Genomic DNA, 25,636 nt, shown 5'->3' with positions numbered 1-25,636 from the left:
GTTGTTTATTTTATTTTATTTTTTGCGGTACACAGGCCTCTCACTGTTGTGGCCTCTCCCGTTGCAGAGCACAGGCTCAGCGGCCGTGGCTCATGGGCCCAGCCACTCCGCGGCATGTGGGATCTTCCCAGACCGGGACACGAACCCACACTTCCTGCATCGGCAGGCGGACTCTCAACCACTGCGCCACCAGCGAAGCCCTGTTTATCTATTTTATGTATAGTAGTGTGTATCTGTTAATCCCAAACTCCTAATTTATCCCTCCTCTCCCCTTTCCCCTTTTGGCAACTGTAAGTTTGTTTTCTATGTCCTGTCCTTCTTTTTTGTGTGTGTCAGAAACATGGATGGGATGCCTGAAGATGAAACAGCCATCTTGCAACCATGAAGAAAGAAGTCTGCAACTAAGGATGGCAGGGCAGCAAGCTAGAAAGAGCCATCAACAACATCTGAATTACCTCATTCCAGAGTTCTTGTTACGTGAGAAAACTCAGCTCCTAGTACATAAATTGTTTTTCCAGGCTGAGAATTTTTTTTTTTAAGATGAGGACATAGGGATGGGGGGTCAGAGGTTTGTACAGGCCAGGTCACCCCTCCCTCTGTAAACTCCTGGGCCCGAGACCCCAAGGGGTGGGGCCGCCGGAGGCTGACAGTGGCTCTTCTTGCTGAGTCTATCAGAGGTGGCACCGGCTGTACCCACCAGTACATAAATTGACTGTAGTTGGTTTTCTGTCCCATGCAACCAACACGCCCCTAAGGGATACAAGTGGGGAGAGCAGCCTTTCATCATGAGAAAGCAGAAATTCAGCACAAGCCTTCCTCCCCTAGAAAACCTACACCTGCCACTTACAGCCCCACTGGCACACACTTGACACACACCAGCACATCAGAAGCACAAATCCCAGCATCACTCTTTGTGGATTGCGTCTTGCATGGCCCCTTTCCTTAGCTATCTTTATCTGGGTCTTGATTTTTGGAAAAGGAAGAAAGCAAAGGCAGTCAGGGCAGGGGAAGTCTGAAATAAAATCTCTCCCTATCTTCCCACAGGAAAACTATGACGTATGTCAGGAAACAAGGCATGCCAAAGCATGGATGAGATTTGTTTCTAAGTGAGAAATTCACCCCAATCCCATTAGTCTGGAAAACCAGTTGCTGCCTGATTAACTTAAACTTGTAAGCGTGTAACGTCACCTCAAGGTGCTGATCTCTAATTATGAGCACACTTCTTCCAGAGCCACTGGTTATCCAAGTTAGAGCACATGACCACTCCTCCCCCGCCCAGCCTTTCCACTCTGCAAATATGCACCCATTTGTCTTTTCCCAGTGAATGCAAATGGGAGAAAACGGAGTGATGTCGCCCTTTGGAGATAATAACGTTGGAAATTCAATGCATGATGGCTCCCTAGACAAGACCAGAATAGCTTCGTGTTTCTGTTATCCCTATACACAGAGAAGCTGACAGCCTGTTAGCATAAGCAGGTGTCTGGACTCCCCGCCCCTCCCTGCGTGCCTGGAGCCAGCGTTCATGGAGAGAGACACCTGTTTATCATCATACACTTTCTTCCAACCCACTGGATCCAGGCTCAGAACAGAGGCTGTAGCTGAGTTTGGGGGCCAGGAAGAACTATAGTGACCCAGCAGGCACCTCCATTCAGTCTCTAAACCAGCTTTGCAACTAGACAATAACCTATTAGTCTAGGCACATGTGCTGGGCAAGTAAGACTGATCTGAATCCACTTATTATTTCTCACATTCCCAACTTGCCCCACCACCACCCCAAAGCCCAAGCTGGAGTTCAGGAAAGAAATAAAAATGGTTTGGGGCTGGCAGACTGTTGAACTTCTGTATAAAGAAGTCACAGGAAGCCTGCAGATTAACTACCACGAGGGGAGGAGCTTCCCTACAGAGCAAAATCGGGTGCCTATAGACAAACCTGCATTTTTCCCGAGGTGGGCAGGGCAGTAGCCAGAAGCCTGGCATCCTGGGCAGGTCAGCAGACCACTTGTGGTCATGGAGCCTCTGCGTCTCTGTCTGTTTATGTTGGACTCCTGGGACCACTGACGGCTCTGTCCCTCTCAACCCTCCTGTAATTCACTTGTCTCTTTGATGATGCTGTTCAAGTAATTGCCTCTCAGACCAGAGGCATATTTGATGTCCACCATTTCAAGCATTATCTCTATTGATTTTCATTGTTCAGGCCTTGTACAGACACTTAGATGTAGCCGGTGGGAGGTGATAGGTATAAAACGCTCACCGTTCTGGCCATTCACTCTAATTGTAAACATTAATATAGCCCTTGGCACACAACTCCTTCCCGAGACCTTGTTAAAAAGAGAATCTGCAATCATCTTCCTAAATTTAACTCAGAACTTTCTTTTTCAGAATCAGGAGAAGGGATGCAATGATTTCACCCAGGGAATAGACTAAGTTGTTTACTTTTACATGGTGAGTAATTTGAAGACGGGAGGCGTGTCTGGTTTATGTTTTTAACCCTCTCCCCACTCACCAATATAATTAGTGTACGGGCAGTACTTACTGAATGCCAACGATAGGAATGCTATTGACAGCGAAAACCACCACGCATCAATAATTAGCCCCTGTATCAGCGCTGTGAGGCAGTCTGAAGCTGTGCCTTGTCTGACGGGAAGGAGAAAGGGAGAGATGGGAAGCAGGCTCCCTGAGACATGGTTTGCAGACACTGGGTGCAGCAGACTCATCTGGAGACTTTTTTTTTCTTTTTGGCTGTGCCTGGCTTCATGCAGGATCTTAGTTCCCTGACCAGGTATTGAACCCATGCCCCCAGCATTCGGAGCATGGAGTCTTAACCACTGGACCACCAGGGAAGTCCCAGGAGACTATTTTTTAAATTATGGTAAATTGTGTTTCCAAAGATGGCCTCTCCCATCCCACAGGCTCTTCTACAGTGAAATTTCACCACTCTTCCCACTGAGAGATGGGGTCTATTTTCTCCCCCTTTCAGTCTGGGCTGGCTCTATGTCTTGTTTTGAGCAACAGAAAGAGGCAGAACTATCATTGTGTAACTTTCTAGACTGGGCCTTAAGAGATCTGCAACTTCTGCCTTAGGCATTTGGAATGCCACTTCTTTGAGGCCATCTGCTTTGGAAGAAGTCAGACTCCCCCTGGAGAGAGAGGGAGAGAGAGAGAGACAGACAGACAGACCACGTGGACATTCCCAGCCCAGCTGAGCTGAAGGCAGCCACTTGAGTGATGCTGACCACAAACCACTGAGTGGCGCCTGAATTCCTGCTCCTCAGATCATGAATAAATGAAAACGGTTGTTGTTTTAAACAGAAAATTTGGTGCATAGACTGCCATGTTGTTTTCAGAAGACTTGAAATGCCAATGATAGTTTAAAAACTGTACGCCTGATGGAGAAGGAAGACAATTTAATGTTTCATTCGGATCCAGAGGTGCATCAAATTGAAGGACAGCTCCAATCGGCAAACACGTGTTTCATGATGGTATCCAAGAAGAAATTGTTGGTGATGGACAATTCAGAAATGCTTCCCCAAAATGTGGCTGGTTCTTTAAAAAGTTTCAGGTCACAGCCCTTGCAGAGCACACTGAGGCCCAACACGCTGATTCTCAGTCCAGGAAACGTGGGTCTTCCAGGTATCAAAAAAAATAAATATATAAATAAGTAAATAATAAACAAACAGAAAATTTGGGAACATTTTGTTTTGCAGCCATAGCTGACTAAAACAAGGTGACTGGGCCCCCCGCAGGCCCATGGATCAGACTCTCCAGGGATCAACCTGGGCATCTGTTTTTTTTTTGGTTTTTTTTTGTTTTTTTTTGCTGTATGCAGGCTTCTCACTGTTGTGGCCTCTCCCGTTGCGGAGCACAGGCTCCAGATGCGCAGGCTCAGCAGCCATGGCTCACGGGATCTTCCCAGACCGGGGCACGAACCCATGTCCCCTGCATCGGCAGGCGGACTCTCAACCACTGCGCCACCAGGGAAGCCCTGGGCATCTGTATTTTTACAGGCCCTCCCTGGCACCGAGAAGGAGAGTTTGGTCTCCCCCTTATTCCTCCCGTGGCCTCTTCATCCGTGACCCCAGACTCAGAGGGTCAAAGCTGTAGGAACCCAGGCCAGGGACACAGAGTAAGAGAGATCAAACAGACTCAGAAAGGCAGAGTCTTGAAGAAACAGGGCACAAGAGATTTCTGTGTGTGGAGCTCTGAACTAGACACAGGAGGAGAGTCAAAGGAAACAGAGCTATGGAATATTTGAGCCAGATGAGACCCTAGAGAACATTTTTCAAATTGGGATCCCAAGGCCCAGAGAGGGGAACTGACTGGCTCAAAGTCACAGAGCTTCTTAGTGGCCCAGTGGGGACCAGAGCGAGGTCTCCTGAGTACTGGCCTATCCTTCTTCCCTTGCCTCACCCATCTCTTGGGGTTTCTGTGTCCTAACTGAGGAGTTGAGAAATCTCACGCTTTCCTAAATGCATGGAAAATATTTTAAAATATTAACTAAGCTGTGTACTTGAGTACCTATTATTAAGGTCCCAATTAGGGTGGAAATACCAAAAGCATCCAAGAGAAGGATCAGAATGAGAGGTGGGACTAATCAGGGCCATCTTCCTGGAAGAGATGGGCTTTGAAGGAGGAGGGTTGGGGGTTGGGATGGGAGAGCAGGCTGAGGCTCAGAGGTTAGAATAAGATGTGAGGGAGGTGCAGGCCATCTACTTGGCAGATTTAGAAGCCCTGCCGGGAAGGCACTGGGGTTTGTAAGTTTCCATCTAGGGCCTGTTTTTCTTGTCTGGTTCCTCCACCAGTGGAAGAGAGATAGGACTGCCTGGCGGGTGCCCAAGTGGGAGGACCTGGACACAGATTTCCTGAGCCCCTACCTAGCCCCCCGCTGTGCTGATAAGAAAGCTGACTAGGTCCTGGGAGAGGACGAGCCCCAGGAGCTAATTCAGTGAGGCCGTGGGCTTCTGAATTTGGTGTCAGCATTCCATTCTCTGCCCCCCTCTCCCCTGAAAGTCCAGCCCTCCTTCATCATTAGGGGAGACCTCAGGGACACCACCCAACTGAGTTTCTTTTTGGTTTCCCATTCTTTCCTAAGAACTGCTAGGCACGGAGCACACAATTTATATGTTCCCGACTGCCCTTGGCCCAAGATTTAACAAGAGAAAAGGGATTTTGCTTGTAGTAGGAGAAGTCAAGGCCCGTAGAGGGAAGAACTCCCCTGTGATCAGAGTGGGCAAAATGAGCGAGGTTGGTAAATTTACTTCCTTGGCAAATAATTCCTGCTCATCGGAGAGATCCACAATGCCATGCCAAAGGACAGGTTCTTCTGGAAGGCGGTGAGCCAGTCGTAGAATAAACATGGATAATCACTGACTGGAATTGAGTGCTGTTGGTCTTAATCAAGCTACTTAACTTCTCTGGGCACCGATTTCCTCACCTGTGAACACATATTATTGATATTCCATGAGATTATTATGAGGATTGGTATAGAAAACACGTGTAAAATACCTACCACAGTGCCTGGCAATGACAATTGCTCAATAGACGTGTGTTTCTTGACTTTCCTGTACTAACCAAGCCCACTTTGACCAGCCCCAACAGAGAACTGTAACTGACACCTATCACGGACCTGCCCTGTGCCAGGCAGGGAACTAGGCACATCCCACGCCTTCTCACACAACAACCTTGAGTACCAGGTGTTCCTGATTCCCATTTTCCTGTGAACTCCACCCTGTAGCAGACCATTGTGACAAAAAGTCCTAGCAGATGCAGAGATGCAAGACAGCAGCGACTGTAGGGTCAGAGGGACACGCCCCCTGCTCTGACCTGTGGACCTTTGCACGTCGCCAGGAACCTGGGTGCTCCGTGCAGGATGAAAGTGCCAAGTTCTGCTAACCCTGTCCATATCTGGGGGACGCTGATCGATCCAATTTAACTCATCAAGCTGGCTCAGGGAGTGACCAAGAGAACTGAATACAATTCTCTGGTTGGAGAGGCTTCTGCAGGAGATACAGATGCCAACAACCACCTCTGAGCATTTACCACAGGCCTGGCACAGCGCTGATGAGTTCACATACATCCCCTTCTTTTCGGGTGCACTCAGCAGGGAGTGGCAGCTTGCAGTAAGCAGAAGCTGGAAGAGACCTTAGTTCCCTGACCGGGAATTGAACCCTGGTCGCCTGGGTGGAAACCAGGAATCCTAACCGCTAGACCATGCGGGCCAGCGTCTAGGGTCTAAATCCCCAGTCCTTGTCTGCCTTGAGAGGAAAAATCTGACAAGGAGACGGAAGATATAGATGAAAGTAAAGCGTTTATTAGAAAAGCAGAATACGTGGGGAAAGACGCATGGGCGAACTCAACGAGAGAGTAGATAGAGTCATGCCTTTGGGAAGTTTAGATCCTTTATAAGGGGGCAGTCTTCTGGGTCTTTGTTCTTCTCTTGGCCAGTCGTCTTGCTTTGACCCCATGGCTAATTTGTCTCAGCGCCCTCCCCTAGGTGCGCAAGGACCCCTCAGCCAAGATGGATTTCAGCGCAAGGGCGTCTGCGGGGGATGGCAAGCCTAATTATGGTCTGGCGTCCCCTGCCTTTTTGACCCCACGGAGCCTTTCTGCACATGTGTCGTGTCTCCCTTGCCCCAAGGATGGGAAATAAGTGACCTCTTGATCTTTTAAACAGGGTTTAGTCCCTCTCTGTTCCTGCTATAAAATTGTTCTATGTATGGCTATTTACCCTATTCCTGTTGTTTTTATATCAAAGTGCAGATCTCGAAGCGCAGGTCTCAAAGTGAGGACAGGAGGCTGGTCATAAATGTGTTGCCCGGAGCCCACTTGTCTCTTGACTCAGGAAATATAAACAGGAGGCTGGTAATAATTGTCCGGCCTGGAGCCCATCTTTTTCCGGCCCCAAGGAGTGTGAACAGGTGGCCAGTTGTAAATGTCTAGCCTGGAGCCCATCTATCTCCTGCCTCGCCCTCATTTAATCCACACGACAGCCCTGCGATGCAGATCCTATGTTTGTCCCCATTTCTCAGACAAGGAAACTGAGCCGAAAAGAATGACACAATTTCCCAGAGTTGCTCAGTTGATCAGTGACAGAGCCAGGACCCAAATCCAGGTGCAAAGCAAGTACTTGTTTGGAGTTTGTTTGGTGAAGATGCAACCTCAACTCACAGCTTCCAGGGGTTCTGCACTCCTGGCCCCTTCTCCCCATGAGAAGACCCCGATCCCCAGGGCTCCCATAATGCATGATCCTGTGACACAAGGACACCCTCTCATAGCCACCAGCCACCCCTGACCCCTGCCTGTGTTGGGCTTGAGGCCCTGGCACCCACCCCTGCCCTCACTGCATGCCAGAAGCCATTAGCCAGGGATAGGCAGGAAATTGCTTTCTTTGTCCCAGTAACCTGTTTAGAGGAAGTGCTGGGAAGTTTTTTCCCCTCTGAATAGGCCATCTCTCTCCGTCTCCCATCGTGAACTTCCTGCTTTCTGTGTTGTTGAGATTAGATTTCTGTCTGTGATCAAAGAAGGGTGCCTTGTGGCTGCTCTAGCCAGAGACTGGTAAGAAATAGGTGTTTGGCTGGAGACACATCTGGCTACTGTCATTATTGTCATCATTTGGTATCTGCTAAGTGCCCCAGAGCACCTGCCCTAGGCTCGGGAGTGCTCTGAGAAGACAAAGTCAAGAAAGATGGAGTGAGCTTCCTGCTGCCAGGCGGCCTACATGCAAATCTCCACCTGCAAGTCAAATATCCCAAGCCTGGCGCACACAGGTGTGTTCAGACAAACACGTCCTCTAGGAGGGGTTCATGAATGTAAGCGAGACTCGAGCCTTGCAACCACCAGAAGGGCTTGTTAAAACAGAGTGCTGGGCTCCGCCCCCAGGGCACCGCACTTTGAGAACCAGCCCACTAATAATGCCTCTACCAACAGCACTGAGATACTCACATGTGTGCTCCAACGCATGTACACGCACAGACATACGTGTTCAGACACAGGGCTTGCCACCTCTTAAGCATCCTCTGGCCCCACTCTCCCCCTCAGTCTTTGGGCTTCAGTATCTCCAGTCTTCTCGGCATTCTCCAAGCCATGCTCCTCCTGCCTCAGGAGGAAAAAGAGGTAGGAGAACAATAAATTGAGGCAGAAAAGCAGAAACACTCATGTGTGCTGTCGTCAGGTGTGGACCAAGAACGCTGCCTGCTGAATCAGCAAACAGAGGATGTTGCAGTCATCAAGCCATCAGCCACTGCAGCTACCTTGAAGGTGCGCCCTGAGGGAACTCAGGATGGAGACAAACAGTCTGCCTGCCACCACACCATCAGCTACTATAGCGCCCCCAATGGTGTACACTGGAGGGGATTCAGGATGGAAAAGAACAGGATACCGGCCCTAGATAGTGGAGGTGCATATCAAAGGAATGATTTCATTAAGCCAGATTTTGCATCTTCCCATACATAGACAAGTGCTAAATTCATTAACTTTAGTTGTTTGTTTTTTCTTTAATTAACAATAATCTTTTGGTGTTCCAGCTGCCTGGGTTTTTTTTGCAAAAACTCCTATATATCCTGGCTCCTTGCTGTCTTCCGGGCTTAAGTCCCCAGCAAGTCTGCGGAATAAAACATAATTCTCAACTTTTAGGTTGTGCTTTTTTTTTTTTTTTTTCAGTCGACAGTGGGAAATGGCAGTAGATTCTCCTGGCAAGATGGTTCTCACTGAGGGTGGAACAAGAGACAAAAACTTTCTCTGCCTGGAACACACTTTCTCCTACTGAAACTGAGCAAAGGCTTGTGTGTCTGTGGTGCAGAAAGCCAAACTCTGACAGTAGGAGTTGGCATCAAAGTAAGGAGTTATTGCACGGCACTGAGCAAGGGAGTGGGAGACAAGCCTCAGATCCACTTCCACTTGACCTTTGAGCTAGCGGTTTTTAAAAAGGAGAACAAAAAGACTGAGATTAATCATCGTCTTGTGATATTTACAATTCTCTGGCCAGGTGGTCCATGGCTTGGGGGTCTGTTAGCTCAGCTTGCCCTGGAGAAACAACCTGAGTTTGTATGTTAATGATGATGTCTATAATAGGAATCTTAGTATATTAACATTATGGGCAATGAAACCAAGCAGGATCCTGCGGGGCCCTCCTCAAAAGTCCCTCCGCATTTCCTGGTTCTCATTTGTAGAAAAAGGCTTTAGTCTCCTAGGGCTCCCTGAATTCCAAAGAACAGACTGAAGTATGTCCTAATTAGGGAAGTGAGGGAATGCAGAAACAAAGGAAAAGCAGTCAAGCAAAAAAAGTAATGATAGCTTAAACAACAGTTCAGCAATAGAGCAGAGTCCGAGTTCCTCCTCAAGGAATATACAGAACAATCTGACACATGTCTTTGAGTTGTTCTGCAGAAACTAAGCCCCCACATGGGTGGAGGATGGTGACTACACGCTGACCACAAACCAGACTGGTTGGAACCAGAAGGTTGATGATTAAGATTCCTTGAATACCACCCTATTACCTCACCTCACCAGCAGCAATCAGAAGAAAGTCCACGAGCTGCAAACCCTCACCCCAAATGTTGCCTTTAAAATCTCTTCCCTGAAAACCATTAGGGAGTTCAGGCCTTTGGAGCATAAGCTGTCATCCTCCTTGCTCGGTGCCCTGCGATAAACACTGTACTCTCCTTCACCACAACCCGGTGTCAGTAGATTGGCTTTGCTGTGCAGTGGGCGAGCAGACCCAGGTTTGGTTCAGTAACACCAACAGGAATTTTAGTATACTAACTATGTTATTGACAACAGTAATTTTAGTCTGACTCTGATTAGTGTTCAGTTAGCATAGAACTGAGGTCAGAGGGGACAAAAAAAGAATAAAATTTTGGAAAGAGAGATGAATCATAAACTCGGTATGAAAACTCGGTTTTAGGGGGACTCGGTTTCACTACTCTTTGTCTAGTTAATGCCTACCCACTCCTCAGATCTAGGTTCTAACACCTCTTTCTCCAGGAAGCCTTCCCTGATTCCCCTACCACTCCCACCACCATCACTAGACCAGGGCAGAGTCTAATTAGAGGTGGTGATAAAATGAAATTATTTTAAGTCAGGAAAGGAAAAAAATTTAACATAAAATTGTCTCCGCTATTTGAGCCGCTACCGCCCCCTCTTTAGTATGCATTGTGCATCTGCATTATACATTAACTAGATCCCCTTAGATGACACAGGAATGCCTATTAGCCAAAAAAAGAAAAAAAGAAAAGAAATTTCCTCCTCGTGCCAGCGAGGTAACTCCTTAGGAGATAACATCCCTTCCTTAATCCTGTAAGGGGTCACAATGACCAACTACTCACCTTGCTGGACTGTGTAAACTGTCAGTACATTACTTTGATGTATAATCCTTTGACATATAACCCTTTGTCTAATAGCAATGTTGGGGGGTGGGGGGAACAGTTCTCAGAGCTTTTTGAAAGACTGTCTCCCAGGTTATAAGCCCCAGATTGGTGCAAATAAAATTTTCCATTTCTTTCTTAGATTGAGTATTGATTAATTTTTCATCAACATTGGTCATATCTTTGTATAATTTTTCTTCACATATTTAAAAAACGTATGTTTGAGTCCGTGAGAGCTGTGATCACGTTGAGTTTCTCACAGTTCCACCCTAGCTGTGTGCCTGCTTCATGGTAGATGCTCAGAAATGTTTGTTAAATGAATAAATGAACCCCTCATGCATGTGGACAGCTCACATAGACACACAGGTATTCACGCAAGAACACGTTCATGTGTACTTTTACGTCTGCCTTTAGCATTCTTTGAACCATGGGGTAACGGACTTAGACACTGTGGAGGTGTAGAAGTTAATTAAACTCTTCTGAAAAACAGTTTAGCATTTTGGATAAATATGCAGACAACCCTACTTACAGGAATTTACCCTTAGGAGATCATTGCTTCAGAATGAAGCATGCACAGAGAACTCTATGGCGTTAATGTTTATAATATCAAAATCTGGAAACTAACTACTCTACTTAAACATCCACTGAGAGATTAAGTAAATGACACATCTACACAGTGGAGTAATCTACAACCATTAAAGATGATAATATCCATCCCCCTGGGGAAGGTGTTTATCTCTTATTGTTGAGAGAAAAGAAATCAAGATACAAAATAATCTGTATAATATGATCCCATTCATATAAAATTGTAGACCTCTCTCTATGGATACATAGAGAGAGATCTAGAAAGATTTTACCCAAGTGCTAATAATATTTACCTCTGGGTGGTGGGATTTTAAGTAATTTTTACTTTCTTCTTTGCAAAAGTACCTACTATTGTAATAGTTATTGAGAGATTAAATGAGATAATAAAATATGTGATGATGTGGAGAGTTTATGCCTGGCAAATAAATGGTACACTTTATATTATTTTTATAGTTTTCAGGATTGTTTGGATTTTTTTCAGATGCTCCTGTAGTGAGAGTTAATTACAAAATTACAGAAAAAAAAAATCAAGCTTTAAAAAAAAGACCAGAGTGGAAAGGGGCAGGGAAGGAACACCACGATATAGGTGTGTGTCCTCCACTCCAACCGCAAGTCCTGCTCCCAGCACTTAATGTAGTCCTTGCACTAGTGAGTGCTTGTCATAATTTATTGAATTCAACAGAATTTGGGGCATCTATTAGTCCAATTAGAAGGATTATCAGAGAAGAACCTGATGGAGTTCTAATCTCCAGTCCCAACCACAAAGCAGACCCCCACAGGCTTCATCTGCAATATTGAAGCTATTAGCCCTGCTTCCCCAATCCTGGGCAGAATGATCAAAGTGTTTCTAGCACACTCACCTAGGATGCATCAAGCCGAGGAAGTTAAGAAAATGCAAATTCCCAATCACTCTTCTTTCTCCCACCCACTGAGCTCTTCATTAAACTGCAATTAAATTAACATCCCTCTTCTTCAACAAGACCCAATATCACCACATAAAGCTGACTAGCCTTAGCCCCCTTCACGGGAGAGATTGTTCACTTTTTCCTCAGAGTGAGCAGTGAAGGTAAGATCAAGATATGGTTCCAGTAGAATTTCCAGAAAGTTCCTATCCAAAATCAATACCTGCGGATTTCCCTGTTTTTGTCTTGCTGTGTGGTCTAATACAGCAGTCCTCAAAGTGTGGTCTGAGGACCCCTTAAGGTGCCTGAGACATTTTTCAAGGGATCAGCAGGGTCAAAACTATTTTCATAATAATGTTATGATGTCATTTGCATTTTTCACTGTGTTGACATTTACCAATGGTACAAAAGCAGTGGTGAGCAAAACTACAGGCTCCTTACCATGAATCAAGGCCACGGCACCAAACTGTGTGTGTAGTCACTGTGTTCTTCGCCAGCACACTCTTGCCAGTTTCACTTAAGAACATCTTTGAGGGGCTTCCCTGGTGGCACAGTGGTTGAGAGTCCGCCTGCCAATGCAGGGAACACGGGTTCGTGCCCCGGTCCGGGAAGATCCCACATGCCGCGGAATGGCTGGGCCCGTGAGCCATGGCCGCTGAGCCTGCGCATCTGGAGCCTGTGCTCCGCAACGGGAGAGGCCACAACAGTGAGAGGCCTGCGCACTGCAAAAAAAAAAAAAAAAAAAAAAAAAAAGAACATCTTTGATGAAGTGGTAGAAATTATTAATTATTGAAAAGTATTCATTTTACTTAATCTCAATCCTAATTACATGTCTTTTTAACATTCAGTGTGAAAAAATGAGAAGTATGCACGAAGCACTTCTGCTGCATCCCAAAGTACTAAGGTTTTCTTGAGGAAAAGCCTTGTATTGTGTTGGCCAAGAAGTTTGTTTGGGTTTTTCTGTAACAGCTTACAGAAAAACCCAAACGAAGTTTTTGGCCAACCCGATATTTTTGAGCTGCAAGCTGAACTAGCCACTTTCTTTGTGTGAAATACCGTTTTTCCTTGAATGAAGATTAACATATAAATGACTATTCAGACTTGATAGTTGGCAATCATTTTCTCAAAAATGAACAAAATGAGCTTGTCACAGCAAGGAAAACAACAGACAATATTTGTTGCTAGGGACAGAATTTAAACTCTTATGAAAGTTAGAATTTTGGAAAATTTGCATCCTTCCCATGAGCTTGACTGACTTCCAATCCTTAAGACTTTTCTAAGAGATCAGTGGTAATATTTTTTTTAATTAATTAATTTATTTATTTTTGGCTGTGTTGGGTCTTCATTGCTGCACAAGGGCTTTTTCTAGTTGTGGCGAGCAGGGGCTGCTCTTCATTGAGGTGCTCAGGCTTCTCATTGTAGTGGCTTCTCTTGTTGCAGAGCACGGGCTCTAGGCGTGCGGGCTTCAGTAGTTGTGGCTCGCAGGCTTAGCTGCTCCACGGCATGTGGGATCTTCCCAGACAAGGGCTTGAACCCATGTCCCCTGCATTGGCAGGCAGATTCTTAACCACTGCGCCACCTGGGAAGTTCCGAGGTCAGTGGTAAAATTAACACATATTACTTTTGATATTGTATAATGAAGTGTGTCAGCATGTGGAAGATGTTCATAACTCAGAATCAGTATTTTCCAAGTGACAAATGCATGATGTTACATTATTAGGCGTGGGTAAAAAGACCCATTTGGAGTGCAACACAGACCAAGAGATTTTAATGTAACTGAGTAAAAAAGTTCATTGACAGGTTTTAGATTCCACATTGCAACTGACCTTTATGAAACTGTCACTTGTCAAGTTTGAGTATAGTAAGTATCAAAAACAAGGATCCACAATTACCTGAAAAGGCTAATAAACTATGTTTCCACTTTCCAACTCTATATCTGTGTGATATTGAATTTTCTTCATACATTTCAACCAAAACAGCATATCACAACAGATTGAACACTGAAACAAAAATGAGAATCCAGCTATTTCATTCAGCCAGACATTAAAGACGGTTGCAAAAATGTAAAACAATGCCACTCTTCTCCCTTTTTTGTTTAAAAAGTATTATTTCAATAAAAACATTATTTTTGTTAACATTAAGTACTCAGCTACAAATATAATGAAATAGGAACAGGATCGGTATGCTAAAAACTACAAAACCTAGATGAAGGAAATCAAGGAAAATCTAAATAAATGGAGAGACATATCATGTTCATGGTTTGGAAGACTCAGGAGTTAACATGTTAATTCTCTCCAAATTGATTATAGATTTAATGCAATCCCAATCAAAATTCCAACAGGCTTCTTTATAAATATAAGCAAGCTGGTTCTAAAACCTATATGGAAATGTAAAGAGCTAGAATAACCAAAATAATGTTGAAAAAGAACAAAATTGGAGGATTCACCCTACCCAACTTTAAGACATTCTGTAAAGCTACACTAATTTAGACAGGGTGGCATTGGTGAAGGATAGACACATAGATCAATGGAACAGAATAAAAAGTCTAGATATATACCTGTACGAATATGCTCAATTGATATTTGACAAAATGCAAAGGCAGTTGGATGGGAAAAGTACAGTCTTTTCAACAAATGGTGCTAGAATAACTGGCCATACATTTGCAAACAAAGAAACAAACAAAAAATGAACCTCAATCTGTAACTCAGTGGTATCCAAAAAGTAACTCCAAATGGACCTTAGGTTCAAATGTAAAGCATAAAACAATAAAATCCTTAAGAGAAAATATCAGAAAAAATCTTCTAGAGCTTGGATTTGGCAGAGTTCTTAGAACAATCCAAAAAGAAAAAAAATCAATAAATTGGAATTCACCAAATTAAAAACTTTTGCTCTGTAAGGACACAATTAAGAAAACAAAAAGACGAGCCACATGGGGAGAATACATTTACAAATCACATATTCAACAAAGACTAGTATCTGGAATATATAAAGAACTCTCAAAACTCAACAAGAAGAAACAACCCAACAAACAGGCAAAAAATATGAACAGACATTTCACTCAAAAGGCTAGATAGATGGCAAATAACACATAAAAAGATGCTCAACAGCATTAGTCATTAGGGACATGCAAGTTAAAACCACAGTGAGACACCACTACACATCTATTAGAGGGGTTACAATAAAAAATCTGAGAATACCAAGAACTGTTGAGGATACGGAGCAACTGGAACTGTCATATTGCAGGTGGGAATGCAAAATGGTACAGCCCCTCTAAAAATAGCCTGGCAGTTTCTTATAGAGTTAAACGTACGGTAACCATAATCTCACCTAGAGTAATTTGTCCCAGAGGAGTGAAAACTGAGGTTCACATGAAAATCTGAACACGATCATTGAAATCTATGCTTATCTTGATTTCTGCCATGATCTCATCAGGAAAGAATGGCTTTGATTCTAGAGAGAATTTATTGGCCTTTGTACAGTGTTCATAAGAGACAGGCCTGAGTTGTCCACAAGCAGAAGGGCTTTGGGGGTTGAAGAGAGGGGAGCAGCCTGGGCCTGACCCAGGGAGAGTGGGGTTCCTGAGCCTAGGGGTACAGAGAGCAGTGAGTTTGTGAGCTACACCCTTTACCTGTAAAATCCCCTGAGGGTGACTGTGATGGCTGCAGACTGAGCACCCCGCCTGGAGAGCAGTGGACAGGCTCTCCTGGGGCTGAGCTTCCTGGCGAAGAACATGATGAGAGATGTTTTCCAGCCAGGCTGCAGCAGTTCAAAGTCAGATTTTAATCTGCTTTTAAAGAGAAAGATGACATTTCTTATACTTCAATGACATGGAACAAATTCCTACTGGCTCTACCGATGTTAGCTGGAAAACCCAGGGATAGATGAGATGACCCAGGGTGAACATTCACCCTGAGAAGAGAGCTGAGTCTGGTGTCCTGGGGACACCATTTACAGAGCTTGTGGGAGACAGAAGGAACAGCCAGAGGGTCAGGAGGGGAACTGGGAGAGCTTGGTGCCACAGAAGCCGTGGCAATTTCACAGAGGAGGAAGTACTCGATAGTTAAATGCTGCGGTTCCAGTAAGATGAGGACTGAAAATGGTCCATCAGATTTGGCAACGTGGCAGTTCACTGCCATGATGGGGCAGGAGCCTCATGGCCGTGGTTGGAGGGGTCCGTGGAGAACAAGGATGTGTGTCCCCTCACAGCCCTGAAGTGTCAGCTCCTTTGGCTGAGCAGTCAGATGCCACCAGAGCAGGGCCAGTGACAGGAATCCATCCTGGTCCCATCAGTGGTGAGAGAGCAGAGTGAGGTCAATGCAGTGCATCTCCTGCCACCCGTAGGGGATGGCCATCTACCCCAGATGGTGGTGTCATCTCCACGGAAGATCAGCCCATTGCTATGAGACTAAGAGGAAAGTGTATGGAGAGAAATGGCAAACTTCCTAAGCCCTGGAGATGTTTCCAAATTTCCCTCTCCTATCTCACTTATTGGGTGAAGTGACACGGAGGTGAAGGATCTGGCCCTTTTGTTGCAAACTCAACATTTGTTGAGAGGTCCTAATATGCCAGTCACTTTGCCCTGTGTGTTTACATGCATCCTCCCACTTAATCCTGCAACAACGTGTGGCCTAGATACACCCAGCTCACGTATGAGGAAACAGAGATTGGCTTGCCACAGAGCCAAACAAGCGGCTGAGCTGGAATTTGTACCTCCAGGTTGCTTTGATTCCAGCTCCAGGACTCTCTCCACTACAACACAGTGTAATTAGGAGGAATTATTCAAAGAAGGCTCCCAGCTCCCTCCTTGTATGAAAAGTGAAGAAATTCTGGGACCTGGGACTTAGACAGAGGAGACAACTTGTTATATCCACAGGTCTCGCTGGCAAGAACTGAGCTTGAAGGACCAAAGACCAAGCCATGCTCCTCCGTTCTCAAAGGACTCATCCAATAATGGCTCCTGCCTGGAGCGTCCCAGCTGCTTATCTCCAGACCACAACACTCTGTGTTCCCTGGGTAGGTCCATTGTAAGACCAGCATGGGGCTTTCTCCCTGGGCTGGGTGGCAGTTTCCAAGGAACACGAAGCCTGGGCCAGTGCAGAAGAGGTAGGGAATGAGTGGCACGTACCTCTCAGAGTCACCCACCCACATCGAGGAGACATGGAGGTGTCCTGGGGCCATAGCGGGTCATGGCATGGGAGGGTCTCCCAGAAACCATCCACTTGGGGGTGGTGGGGGAGGTGCCAGGGGGCCTCCTCCCATCCATGATGCATTTGTCCCAGCTTCTGGAAGCTGCATGGTCTAAGGCTCTGGTCATGTGACACTCTGAGGGATATGCCCATCCTCCTCTGGGGGGTTGTCCCACCTTGCCCCTCCTCCAGCACAGGCCTGGTGGAGAACAGAAAGATCCACAGAGCCAGATGGCAGACCCCATGAGGCGGCAGCTAGGAAGCCTCCACCTGCTTTTAAAGCAGCTTTTAAAATCAGACAGCCTGGCTTCAAAGTCCAGCTCTGCCACTTAGTAGTTGTTAGTTTGGGGGAAGCTTATTCCAGTTCTCTTGGCCTTGTTTCCTCATCTGTAAAATAGAGATAATAAGAATGCCTACTTCACACTCACAGAAGACAATACACATCAGGTGTTCAGCAGAGCATCTGGCACATAGCAAACGTTCCGCAAAGGTAGCTATTATTGTCATTATCCACATCATTACCGTTACGAGGAGTTCTTTCCATGTGCATCTCTCAATGTCCTCCCAATTGCATCAGGACATCCACTAAGCAATTATGGAAAACAATAGGTCTTGGGAATCCAACCAAAGCCCAGAGGCAGCTGGATGGGCAGCAAGGCTGTATAACTGGCTCTTTCTCCAAAGAGCCACCATCACCTGTCCCACCCCCAACGCACTCACTTGACCCTCCCCCTTTCCCCAGGGAAATTCAGCCGTCAACAGAGCTGACAAAGCCAGAGAGTTTGACTGGAACCTGGAGATGCCTGGGACCCAGGGACCATAGGACAGTGTCACCAGCAACACCTCCCCTCAGTACACACACCCATCGCCCTGGAGATTCTGGATCAATGTGGGAAATCCCATCACCCACCCTCCATGATTTTTATAGCCTCTATAGATGTCCTGGGCCTAAGGAATATTTTTCTCTTCCCATCTAGATACTGCTTTTTCTCTTACCTCTCCCTGACACACACACCTCTGCACCCCAGCAAATCAATTTCTGCCCTAGGAAGCCAAGAGAGGAGAGAAAGAGTCTGGTTCCTAAGTAAAAATGAACAGAGATGCCATAAGCCCTAACCCTCTGCCCCAAGGCCTGGCTTCTGGGATATGACCAGCTTCCTCTGGGGGGCAGAGATGGCTGGTTATCTTCCCAAACAGGTGCTTACTCTCTTGCACGGGAACTACCCAGGGACTGACTTTCTTAGTACCTTTCCCACTTGATCTAGGTGGTGCCATGTGATATGTCGACACCCATAAAATATGAGTGAAAATGACATGTATCACTTCTGAGCCAGAGCATTTAAGAAGTGGATATGCTTCATCTTTTCTTTCCTCTGTCCACCGGCTGGAAGCAGATGACAAAGTCACTAGGCTGAAAGAATCTGAGCCCCTGAAAGATCATGTGGAAGAAAGCCTCCCATTGACCAGACACCCTCACTGGACTGTTAGGTAGATGAGAAACAAACTTGGATTGGGTCAAGCCACTGAGACTGTGGGAAATTTGGGGATCTGTGACAGCAGGTGTGTTACCCCTGCTGCTAAATATAGTAAGCCTGGCGCCTGCCCCCTCCCCATGCTTTGTCGTGCAGACAGAGCAAGCAAATCATTGGAAGGAGGATTTCCCCTGGCACTGACAGGGGAGATGAAACAATCTTGGGGTGTCCAAAGGCCAGGCCCATGGGGGCAGGCCTGGAGAAGTCTGTGCTCATGGCTAGAGGCACACATGTGTGTTGAGGGTGCTGGGAATTCATCGTGGGATCATAATGGGTGAGGTCAATAGATTGATATTAAATGGAGGAAAAGTAAGTGCAGAGCAAGAAGGGCTAGATCTTTCAGAAGAGGCCAGTGGGACCGCCCATCCAATTCTCTTGGAAACAGTTGAGTAAGCACTGGGGCTTCTTTGTAAACATGCCTTTTGCTGAGCTGGCAAAGTCAGAGGCAGAGAAAGAGGAAGGAGGGAAACAGAATAGGCACTGGCCTGCTCTTGCCCCACCCCAGCTGCTTGGTGAAGACTCACCTACTCTATTAAGACTCATTTCAAATCTCACCTCATCTACGAAGCCTTCCCTGATCTCTCTAGGTGCAGCTACTGGCTGTGTTCCAAGCACGGTGTCCACACTGAGTCACAGCTTCTATCACACCGGGTCATGACCATGACTTCCTGAGAACCACTGTGGTTTTTGTACCACCTGGGCCTGGCGCAAGTTCCTGGTACAGAGCAGGCACCCATATGGTGGGTGAATGAATAAATAAATGATGTATGATTAAATGAGCAGAACCCAAAACGGAAGAACCAAAACTAAGAACAAAAACTGAGGACGTCTGGGCACCTGGGAGGACAATCTCAGTTTTCTACCTAGGGTACCATGAAAACATCCAGTGACACATTTTTCAGGTCACGCAACTTTTATTGCTGAAGACCGCTGCTAGGGGTGCTGTGGATGTGAATGTTGCCGTCCCCCCAAAACCCCCAGCTGTGATAACACATCACCAACCCCCTCAGACCCTGCCCAGCGAACACTAGCCAATTCCAACTGCTTTTCCAGAACGGTGTATCCCCTGAGCAGCCATCTGCCTGGGCTGGGCTGGGCTGATCTGCTCGGACCCTGCCCGATGGGAGTCATCGCATTACCAGACAGGCCCAAAGAGGGTAGGAGAATGGGATTGCGGGAGGATCGGGTGCCCCAGAGAAAAGGATGGGGAAGGTCCAGGACTTCAGCTGATGCCCTGCAGGAGGGGCAACTCGGATCCTTCAGAGAAGCTGTTTGGAGGGCCTGGGGACAGAGCCAGCTTTCTCTCCAAGGCAGTTTTCATGGCAACACTGTGTCTGTGAGAAGGTAAAAGATGGAGAAAGCTGAGAAGAAATTCCAAAGTCCCAGGACAGCCCTGGGTACCAGGGATGCCCATCCACCTGGATTTTCCCAGGCTCCGGGGCCAACAGAGAAGCAGCATCGGTTCCTTCATGCTCCTGCAGCCCTTGGATGCAGCAACAGTTGTGGTTCTCTTTGTGATGGATTTGCCCACCAGCCCAAGTGAGGATTTGCTTCCCTGAGTATCTCAAAGGGCCCCTTGAGGGCAGGAGCATTCTGTGGGACTCCAGAGGGGCACAGCTGCCAGGAGCCCCTCTGAGTTTCTGAGGTGATTGATGTTAGCTCTCTTGGCTCCTGGAATTTTTTTTTTTAATTTTTATTGGAAGATCGTTGATTTACAATGTTGTGTTAGTTTCAGGTGTACAGCAAAGTAATTCAGTTATACATGCACATATATGCACTCTTTTTTCTTTTAGATTCTTTTGCTCCTGGGATTTGTGGAGAATTTTTTAGAATACATCTACTTCTATTTCTTGAATATAAAAATAAAATGAAATGAAATTTGCCTCCAACAGCCTGTGACCAAATGAGGGCAGCGAGCCCTGTCCTGAGTTGTCAGCGGGGACAGCCATGGCACGGCCCCAGCAGGAGGGCTGAGAGGGGAGAGGCCACGCAGGAGGTCAGCGGGAATATCTTCCCACTAGGGATGGTCCCGGTACTCCATAAAACCTATTACTGGCCCTTGATGGCAGTGACAGCTGGGCCACTCGGGGGGGCAGCCCATTCTGGACTAGTCTCCAAGTTAGGGTCAGAGAAGCAAGAATTCCTGATGTGACCTTCCAGGCCCTTCCCTGGGCTCCACCTCCTCCATCCATTATGGTCACCCCTGTGGGAACCTCCATGGCGTCCAAACAGTTATCTTCAGGTAATTTCCAGCCTGGCGTTTGAGAAGAGCCGAGAGCTCTCCTGGTTTCTGAAGACCTTGGGAAAGCAGTGACACACACGTGTGCCCATGCACACACACATGTGTCTTCACAGAGGCAGCAGACAGAGGAGGTGGCACGATGGTGTCTGGTGGCCTTTAGCCCAGATGATGGTGCCTATGGCCCGGTCACATTGGCCAGAGTCTTTACAGCAGCCAGTGCCGTGAGGTGGAGCCGGACTTAGTCTTTCCGGAAGCGCGTCTCACTCTGAGGAGAAGACGGAGAACAGGGTGAGGGTGGGCAGGGTGTGCCTGGAACACAGAAAGCTGAAGGTGGGGGCTCAGAGCCTAAAATTCAGCCCAGCTGTTATCGGGCACTGCCCCTCAGAGAAGAGGGGCAGCCCAGAGGAAAAGATGGGAACAGGACCCGCCCCACTGGATTTCCAGAGAAGCCTTCCCATCCCCACCTGAGCCCTCACTGCCTGGGCAGAGAAGGGAGGGGGTGGCATAGCATCCCTGCTCTACAGCTAGGACGCAGGCCCAGGGAAGGTAGGGGCTGGACTGGGTCCACAGAGGTGGGGGGTAGACCTCCATTTCCTGATGCCTAGTTTCCCGGGAGACCCACCTCCCGCCAAGAAGGGGAGGCCTCCTCCTGTCAGTGTGTGGGCTCACGACGCGGCCATCCCTGGGCAGAGGACAGTGATGCTGGGGCCGGTACCCAGCCTAGACCCACCACTTTCCAACCCTCTGAGCTCTGGTTTGCAGGAGGAAACGGGGCAGAAGAAGCACAGGCAGCTGGGGTCGGCCCAACATTTGACTCCTGTCCTGTCCTGGTCATTTCCACATTCTGAACATCCCCAAAGGCAAGGGGGCAAGGGTGCCTCGCCGAGGCCCTGGGGAAAGGCTAGGCCCTCTTCCAGGCACCCCACCTTTGGGAGTCCCCTCCTGCTGGGTACACACCCCCTGCAGGGCTCTCACCTCCATCTTGCTGTATATCCAGTGGAGGACTTCCGTCACTTTGGTGTACACGCCGGGTTTGTTTCTCTGGCCACAGCCAACGCCCCAGCTGGTGACCCCTGCCAGGTACCAGAGTTGGTTCTGCTCGCAAACCAGGGGCCCCCCGCTGTCTCCCTACAGGGGAGTGCACGCGCATCAGCAGGGTGAGAGAGGCGGTCCTTGGGCAGGAGACGGTGGGCACCTGACTCTCCCTCCGACCCCCAAACCTCAGCCTTCCTCCCTTCCCTTGGGGTCCCAGGGCCTGAGCCCCATGTGGGAGCAGCCTTACCTGGCAGGAATCTCTCCCTCCCCCCAGGTCCCCCGCACACATCATCCTCGGGGTGAGGTAGCTCTTGTAGACCAAGTAGTTGTTACACTTCTTGAAGTCGATGAGGTTGACCTGCACCTCCCGGAGGAAGGGGGAGGTCCTCTCTTCAGGGCAGCGGAGGAGAGAGAAGACGGGAAGGGAGTGAGACTCCGGGCGGCTTTGTGGCCTTCCAGCTGCCCACCCCACACCCCAGACTGGCAGCCTCCCGGGCGTGGAGGGCACCATTCCCATGGTAGGCCACCCAGGATGTATGGGCACATACACCCTCACACCAGACACAACTCACTACACGTAACAGAGACGCACGTACACAGACAAACTCACAGGCCTATCGGGCGGCCTTACATGCTGCACGATGCCTTTCTGTATCCAAAGCAATGTCAAATAGATCATTTGCTTCTGGTAACCACGTACTCTGAGGAGAGCAGGTGTGATAAATCCATTTACAGAAGGAGAAATTTAGGGCTGAGGAAGGACTTGCCCACGGTCACCCAGCGAGTCAGTCACAGGGCCAAGATCAAAACGAGGCTGCTCCTGGCCAGTCACCGCTCCATCCCATGAGCAGGCTCTGACACCTGCGGCGGCCACAAGCTCACGACTCTCATGGCAAGGCCATACATAATCTTACAGACCGGACACCAGACACGGCCACCCTGTGATGATGAAGTGAGGGAAAACCAAACCGCTTCCTAGCCTTGTTTCAGCACAGACAAAACACAAGGTAGGTCAAACCACGAAAGGACCAAACAGCCCCCTGTCCCAGCCAGGATGAGTAGCTGCTGCTTCTTCACCAGCTACAGCTTTAGACTCAGTCTATTAACTCTTTCTAAATGAGATTATTAAGATATCCACTCACAGGACTATCCCTGCTTCCTACAAGCAACCTATCTAGAGAAATACTTCACTTCTTTGAACCCCCTTCAAAGCACCCGAATCCTATAAGTCCTTTCTGACACCCTCTTGTCGAGACACCCCACGGTTCTCCCTGGTGTGAGCTCTCCCTCGGTTCAATGAGCAATGAACCCAGGTCTTTCAAAGACAGGGGTTTTCCTTGTGTTTTTGGCTGGGGCATTGTCACAGCAACTGCTTTGATGTATACACAGGTGTATATACACACACATTCACACCAAGGCCCATGAATCTATATATCCAAACCCTCATCTAGGTAGACCCTCATCTCTATACCCTGACATATCCCCCCACACACACTCTACACAGACACATATGTACACACACACACACACACACACACTCTCGCATCTGCCTCTCACCATCTGTCTCCTTGGTCTTGCCGAAGCCTGTGACCCAGCAGGTCTCATTGAGGCTGAAGGTCTGTCCATGCATGGGGAGGCAGGCAGGGTGGACATGTGCTGTGACAAGACCTCAAGACATCAGTGAAGGGAAAAGGCTGGAGGTTTTGGTGGGGGTGTGTGTGGAGGGACAGGAGTACCAATGTCCCAGGACCTCCTCCTTCCCCCAGAGTGCTCCTGAATCTTTCAGGGCCTTGAACGGACCAGGCAAGAAACTCAATCACTTTATCTTGACCCTCCAGCCTTCAGGGTGCCGTCAGAGTCCCCCAGACATTCTGATTTTTCAGTGGGTGACATGTGGGCAGATGCATATGTCTTGGAAGCTCCCCTGTGCCAAGCTGATACTGGGTGGCTGAGGGTCTCTTTCTTCAAGACTGGCTGTCCTGGCTGACTCTCTTCCACGCCTGTCCCTCAGAGCAAGGAGCAGTGCAGGCTAAATCCCAGGTATTACTGCCATGACATCTCAGGGGTGTGTCCTGCCTGGTCTGGCGAGGGCACCCCTGGTTGGCCAGGGCCTGAGCCTCTCTCTCGAGGGTGAGACAACCTCTCCAAGTGGGGAGAGCGCATCCCTAGAGACACAGGCCACGAAACTGCTGCTCCCTTGCTCCCACACTCAGAATCATATAGAAGGTGCTGTTGTGCATCAGTTCATAAGCTCCCTCTGAGGACCAGTGTTCCCATGTGGACTAGAGCATCGACCAATTTGCAAGAAGAAAAGAGTTGATAGAATGTTTGCAGTGTTCACGATTGTTATGCTCACTGCAGCTTCCTGTGCCTAAAACAGTGCCTGACATATAAAAAGTGCTCATAGGAAGGAAGGAAGGAAAGAAAGAAGGAAGGGAGGGAGGGAGGGGAGGGAGGGGAGGAGGGAGGGAGGGAGGGAGGAGAAAGACAGAGGGAGGGAGAATTAATATAAAATTTTTCTCCTGTAAATTGGGAGTCTAACACATTCTCTGCTAGAGAGTAAACAAACAAAAAAATAAATGAAGGGATGGCATCGATTATTAACCAAAAACACAAAACACGACTTCTTAAAATAGTGTGTGCCTATTTTAGAGACATGCAGTCTTAAAAACATGTAACACTATCATATATTCTACTCTTTTTATGGGGTAATTAAATTTATCAGTGAGCCTTCACAAGTTTTCTCAGCTAGTACTGTGACTTCGAAGTGCTCAGCCTACCAGACAGTTTAAGAAAATCTGCCCTGATCTCCAAACCAAAAATCAGCGCACATGGTCTGACCACAGGACTACATAAATCTAAGCTGTGACTGTCTCAGCCTAGAGATATTCTTCCTTCCCAGGAGAGTGGGAGGGGGTAGGAGCGGCTATCAGAGTCTAGAGAGGGAGTGCTGCCGTCTGAAAAGCATAGGTAGTGCTATAATAGCTTTCATTTAGTTTTACAAATGAATTCTATTTGGAATTCCAAATAATATTCATGGGGTTTGGGGTGATGGCAGGTAAGATCTGGACGGTTAGCCAAATGAAGTCTGGGCTTTACAAGGTTGGGAAGGCCTGTTCTGATCCTTCAGACCGCCTGCCCCCTTTTACGTGTGCACGAGGGGCAGGGCAGAGGCAGCACGGCACCCCCATCTCACTGCCCCAGGCTCCACAGACGAGGCTAGGAGGGGCAGGAGAAGGGCTGAGAGGGCTCGCCCATGGCGGGTGGTAGGCTTGGCTTCTGCTGGGCTCGGCTCTGGGCCAGCTCCGCCCAACCCAGTCCTGCGTTGGGGTTGGGGTTCTCCTCCGCACACCGCTGTGATGAGCTAACGGCTGTGACTCAGGACCAACACCGCCTCCGTAATTCATGTGCCGGCAAAGGCCTGCTCACAGGCCCAGAGCACCAGAGAGGCTGGACTAAGCAGAGAGCCCTCCAAGGCTTCCAGAAGCCTCTGTAGCCTGCCAAGACTGATTAGGTGCCCGAATCTGTGCCCCCGCGGCTCCCCGGGGTGCCCCCGACATCACATCACTAGCTTCTAAGTGGCTGTTTGTGTGTGTCATCCGTTTTGTTCTCTTTGCAGTGAACTGCAGAGCCGCTATGTAGTAGACACACGGTATTTGACGCCTGAACAAATGGGTGGATGAAGTAATGAAGATGAACTCCGATCTCCTGAGAACTTCAGTAGCCTTTCCTTCCTGTAGCCCCATTTGGTCCTCAGCTCCACCCTCAGCTCTCACGGCAGTTAGATGTTTGGATG

At 47.9% G+C, this 25,636-nt stretch overlaps 1 protein-coding gene across 1 annotated transcript in view; it reads right to left on the bottom strand.

The window, feature by feature from the left end:
* Positions 1 to 19,800: 19,800 nt before the first annotated feature.
* TMPRSS13 (transmembrane serine protease 13) overlaps positions 19,801 to 25,636 on the bottom strand; it is a 72,847-nt gene continuing 67,011 nt past the window's right edge. The window contains exons 10-13 of the mRNA XM_081238861.1: positions 23,398 to 23,496; positions 22,088 to 22,230; positions 21,781 to 21,933; positions 19,801 to 21,070 (exon numbers count right to left, since the gene is read on the bottom strand). Of these exons, the coding sequence (XP_081094987.1) occupies positions 21,044 to 21,070; positions 21,781 to 21,933; positions 22,088 to 22,230; positions 23,398 to 23,496 (422 nt within the window). The 3' untranslated portion in view covers positions 19,801 to 21,043. The remainder of the gene's footprint in view (positions 21,071 to 21,780; positions 21,934 to 22,087; positions 22,231 to 23,397; positions 23,497 to 25,636) is intronic.

This window comes from Mesoplodon bidens, assembly GCF_964165515.1.
Source record: "Mesoplodon bidens genome assembly, chromosome: 7".
Classification (NCBI taxonomy): Eukaryota; Metazoa; Chordata; class Mammalia; order Artiodactyla; family Ziphiidae; genus Mesoplodon; species Mesoplodon bidens.
Note: the sequence above shows the minus strand (reverse complement) of the source record. Positions and strands in the feature narration are given on the sequence as shown.